A 5,272-nucleotide genomic window follows, 5' to 3' on the forward strand; every position below is an offset into this window, starting at 1 on the left:
GAGTTAGGAGGGGTAGAGGTAGACCTAGATTAGATTACTCTTCGCAAATAGTTAAGGATGTGGGTTGTTCTAGTTTTAGGGAAATGCGAAGTTTAGCTCAGGATAGGAAAGAGTTGAGGTCTTAGGACTGACGACCATATGATGATGACTTAGTAGAACCGACTCCTCGTAAGTTGTTTGTCATTACATAAATCGTTCTTTTTTTTTTAATAAAATTTATTCAATCTGTTGAAATGAGAAGTGTTTAAACGTTGCTAATTTTTTATTGCTAGAAGCAATCATCACCTCATATTTCTTGCGCCGAAAATAGCACAGCTTTTAAAAACTCATCAGTAGAAAATGATAAATAGCTGCCGGAAAGTGTAATAAATAATTTTCTAATAATATTTCCTGTATTGCCAGAGCACTTACATAAATTCGCGGTTTTGGAAACGAAACTCTCCTTCAACGTATTCCCAAAATAAAACCGATTTTAATTCCAAACATCGAGTGCAACATTTATAATCCTAATATGCCTCCAACTGCGTCACGTATCACTTTTTATTTTAGTTGAGACCGTTAGTATGCTGATTTAATTTTGATCTAGAAATTTAGTTATACGTGCAAAATTGTGACAACTACACCGCTGAATTCATGTTCAGAACACGTACAATATTTGTACTGTATTAATATAGATATAATTACTGATGTAACAGATTTTTGGATTCACGGTATGATGTTCATGTGCATTGACAATATGTAAACGAACAAAAACTTCGCCACGCGTTAGTTTGGTATAAATATGACAACCAAACTACATTAAAATTTATTTTAAAACTGAACATTCGTGGAACATTAAAAGCGAGTCGAAACATACCATTAATACAGTAGTACAGAGTGTTCCATTTAAAATAACGAAGTTGATGTCAACTTCCGGTATAACCAGAAGCACTAGATAGATCATTTTAATTGAGGATTGTCCAAATTTTCAAAATTTAAATCGAAGTACTTTCCGAAATATTCTGATAGTCACCGTAAGACACCCTGTATGTTAAAAATTATAGGAATTGTGTGAAATTTAATTGTATCAAATACTTTATTTTTATCAAATTTTAAATTTGGAATTAACTTGATCTTAATATTTAATAATGAAAATATAGCGTTTAAAATACGATATGTCTTTACTAAATCAATCTATTTTGGTATCAAAAATACTTATATTTAGTTCATAAATATTGTGGTATTGAGTTACAAATAGGGCGAAACATGAGCCATACGGTATGTTATCTCAGTTTTTATCAGATAACTAACGAAATTATTATTGTTTTGACGCATTTTTATACTATGAATATATCACATATGTTCATTAAAAATTCCACGTTAATGATGCACCGCAAATTATGTTTCATGTGGTAATAAGTAATAAATAATAATTATATTGTATTATAGCCTATAACGTGGACATTAATTTGTAGATACATTAATATAAATAATGCAGTATTACAGTGAAACCAAAAATTAAGTTTGTACATTAGGTTTTCTAGGCGTGAAGTTATAAACACCTAATTTTTGTAATTAATAGAAAGTTTCGGTATTTTTATCGATTATTATCGATATTTTAACCGGTGAACCGGATTGTGAAACCTTTGGTGTAAAAGCAGAGTCTAATCCACCTATTATAGCACCAAAATACACACTTTTGCACTCGACGCCAGTTTCGTCATCTAAGTTGGCATCATCCGGAAATGATTAAAATTGTTTTAACAATCTCCTATCAGCTCAGACGGCAAAACAGCCATCTAGATCAAAAATGTGTATTTTGTTGATAAGTGGATTAAACTTTGTTGTTTATATTTCACCATTTTTCTCGTTTCAAACAAATCAGCAGATAAATAAAGTGCGACTAACTGAAATTTTTCGGAAAAATTATAAATTCGTCTGCAATTTTATTGCAGGATCCACTGGCGCGTTTAGCGGGAGTCGCACGTTAAAGGGCACTGAAATAGCTTGTAATATTATAATACACACATATTATATTATTATTATTTTGAATATAGACGGGAACGAGGTGTGCCAGAATCGAGCGTTGCCACAAATACTTCTATCCTATACCTTCAAAACGTTTGAAATTTTAAGTTTCTAAGTTTAAACTTTACTTAAATTTTACTTATTGTTTTTGCATTGGGGAAATACATTCGAAATAATTTTTTTTGAGAATTTTGCAGAAAGTTTAATATGATTAACAACAAATACACTATTATCACTATCAGATATAGGTGCCCATGTACATATATCTGGAAATATTTCAATTGAGATAAATTCAATGAATTACCAGATACTTGTAGAATGTACATTATCTATAATTTTAAAATATAGTTGACTTACTTGGTTACTAAGTGGATGTAAGTCGATTTCATCATTAATGACATCAAGGTGTTCAGTAGAGTGTTGGTTAAAACGCAAGAGATCACGTGAGTTCTCTGCATAGTGTCGGTTTCGGGTTTCAGAATCTCCCATACCCCAGTCGGCCAACAGGTAAACCATCCCCACACGCCTTGTATAACCAACACCGAAAGTGTCACCAATTTTTAACTTATTCAAATGTAGTGATAATGATAGAACGAAAATAGTCGAAGGCAGCTCCAATCAGGAGGCTCCTCTATCTGAAACATAAAAGAAAATGTCTTGAAAATTATATACATACTTTTAGTATATTTGCATTAACTGCATTTGCTTTGCTTTTGAGATGTTGTACAAAGGAAATTTTGACAAGGGCTCTATACGTCATCGGCTCTTCTCTTGCAAGCAACTGACCTTCTCAAAGCAGGATATTTCCGGTTGCATTTCGAACGAAGGGAATTTTCACTAAAAATTTTTCGTCATTTTCCAAGTTTTACAAAATATGTAAATACTAAAACAAAAATTGTTCTACTTAATGGAGTGATGAACGTGTAATGTCAGTTCACAGCAAGTCTGATAGAAAACAACAAAATTGACATTGAAACTGACAAAATTTAACTTTATTACTAACTAGGTTTTATCCGCGATTTCGCTTATAACGATGATGTCCTAAATACGCGTAAATGATCAACGATGACCACATGTAACTAATTTTTCTGTATAGAAGGTATCCTATGTCGTTTTCTGTAACTTTGACAATCATCATCATCATCATCATCATAAGGTCATCAGTCCTAAGACTGGTTGGACACGTATTCCACTCTTTCCTATCCTGAGCTAAACTTCGCATTTCCCTAAAACTAGAACAACCCACATCCTTAACTATTTGCGAAGAGTAATCTAATCTAGGTCTACCTCTACCCCTCCTAACTCCTGTTTCTGCCTCTAATATGTCTCTGACTAGACCTTCATGCCTAAGAAGGNCAGCTTTTAAAAACTCATCAGTAGAAAATGATAAATAGCTGCCGGAAAGTGTAATAAATAATTTTCTAATAATATTTCCTGTATTGCCAGAGCACTTACATAAATTCGCGGTTTTGGAAACGAAACTCTCCTTCAACGTATTCCCAAAATAAAACCGATTTTAATTCCAAACATCGAGTGCAACATTTATAATCCTAATATGCCTCCAACTGCGTCACGTATCACTTTTTATTTTAGTTGAGACCGTTAGTATGCTGATTTAATTTTGATCTAGAAATTTAGTTATACGTGCAAAATTGTGACAACTACACCGCTGAATTCATGTTCAGAACACGTACAATATTTGTACTGTATTAATATAGATATAATTACTGATGTAACAGATTTTTGGATTCACGGTATGATGTTCATGTGCATTGACAATATGTAAACGAACAAAAACTTCGCCACGCGTTAGTTTGGTATAAATATGACAACCAAACTACATTAAAATTTATTTTAAAACTGAACATTCGTGGAACATTAAAAGCGAGTCGAAACATACCATTAATACAGTAGTACAGAGTGTTCCATTTAAAATAACGAAGTTGATGTCAACTTCCGGTATAACCAGAAGCACTAGATAGATCATTTTAATTGAGGATTGTCCAAATTTTCAAAATTTAAATCGAAGTACTTTCCTAAATATTCTGATAGTCACCGTAAGACACCCTGTATGTTAAAAATTATAGGAATTGTGTGAAATTTAATTGTATCAAATACTTTATTTTTATCAAATTTTAAATTTGGAATTAACTTGATCTTAATATTTAATAATGAAAATATAGCGTTTAAAATACGATATGTCTTTACTAAATCAATCTATTTTGGTATCAAAAATACTTATATTTAGTTCATAAATATTGTGGTATTGAGTTACAAATAGGGCGAAACATGAGCCATACGGTATGTTATCTCAGTTTTTATCAGATAACTAACGAAATTATTATTGTTTTGACGCATTTTTATACTATGAATATATCACATATGTTCATTAAAAATTCCACGTTAATGATGCACCGCAAATTATGTTTCATGTGGTAATAAGTAATAAATAATAATTATATTGTATTATAGCCTATAACGTGGACATTAATTTGTAGATACATTAATATAAATAATGCAGTATTACAGTGAAACCAAAAATTAAGTTTGTACATTAGGTTTTCTAGGCGTGAAGTTATAAACACCTAATTTTTGTAATTAATAGAAAGTTTCGGTATTTTTATCGATTATTATCGATATTTTAACCGGTGAACCGGATTGTGAAACCTTTGGTGTAAAAGCAGAGTCTAATCCACCTATTATAGCACCAAAATACACACTTTTGCACTCGACGCCAGTTTCGTCATCTAAGTTGGCATCATCCGGAAATGATTAAAATTGTTTTAACAATCTCCTATCAGCTCAGACGGCAAAACAGCCATCTAGATCAAAAATGTGTATTTTGTTGATAAGTGGATTAAACTTTGTTGTTTATATTTCACCATTTTTCTCGTTTCAAACAAATCAGCAGATAAATAAAGTGCGACTAACTGAAATTTTTCGGAAAAATTATAAATTCGTCTGCAATTTTATTGCAGGATCCACTGGCGCGTTTAGCGGGAGTCGCACGTTAAAGGGCACTGAAATAGCTTGTAATATTATAATACACACATATTATATTATTATTATTTTGAATATAGACGGGAACGAGGTGTGCCAGAATCGAGCGTTGCCACAAATACTTCTATCCTATACCTTCAAAACGTTTGAAATTTTAAGTTTCTAAGTTTAAACTTTACTTAAATTTTACTTATTGTTTTTGCATTGGGGAAATACATTCGAAATAATTTTTTTTGAGAATTTTGCAGAAAGTTTAATATGATTA

General features: G+C 31.5%; 1 protein-coding gene across 4 annotated transcripts in view; it reads right to left on the reverse strand.

Annotated features, from left to right (window-relative positions):
• The window catches only part of LOC108733596 (inositol hexakisphosphate kinase 1), a 36,000-nt gene that overhangs the window by 7,923 nt on the left and 22,805 nt on the right, over nucleotides 1-5,272 (reverse strand). For 2 of the 4 annotated variants that reach the window (XM_018464819.1, XM_018464821.1), the window contains exon 2: nucleotides 2,365-2,642. In XM_018464819.1, the coding sequence (XP_018320321.1) occupies nucleotides 2,365-2,523 (159 nt within the window). In that variant the 5' untranslated portion in view covers nucleotides 2,524-2,642. Of the gene's footprint in view, nucleotides 1-2,364; nucleotides 2,643-2,704; nucleotides 2,727-2,793; nucleotides 2,891-5,272 lie in introns of those variants that run through there. The other 2 variants (XM_018464820.1, XM_018464822.1) reach the window with 2 other exon arrangements.

The sequence above is a fragment of the Agrilus planipennis genome, unplaced genomic scaffold, assembly GCF_000699045.2.
Source record: "Agrilus planipennis isolate EAB-ADULT unplaced genomic scaffold, Apla_2.0 scaffold41, whole genome shotgun sequence".
Lineage (NCBI taxonomy): Eukaryota > Metazoa > Arthropoda > Insecta > Coleoptera > Buprestidae > Agrilus > Agrilus planipennis.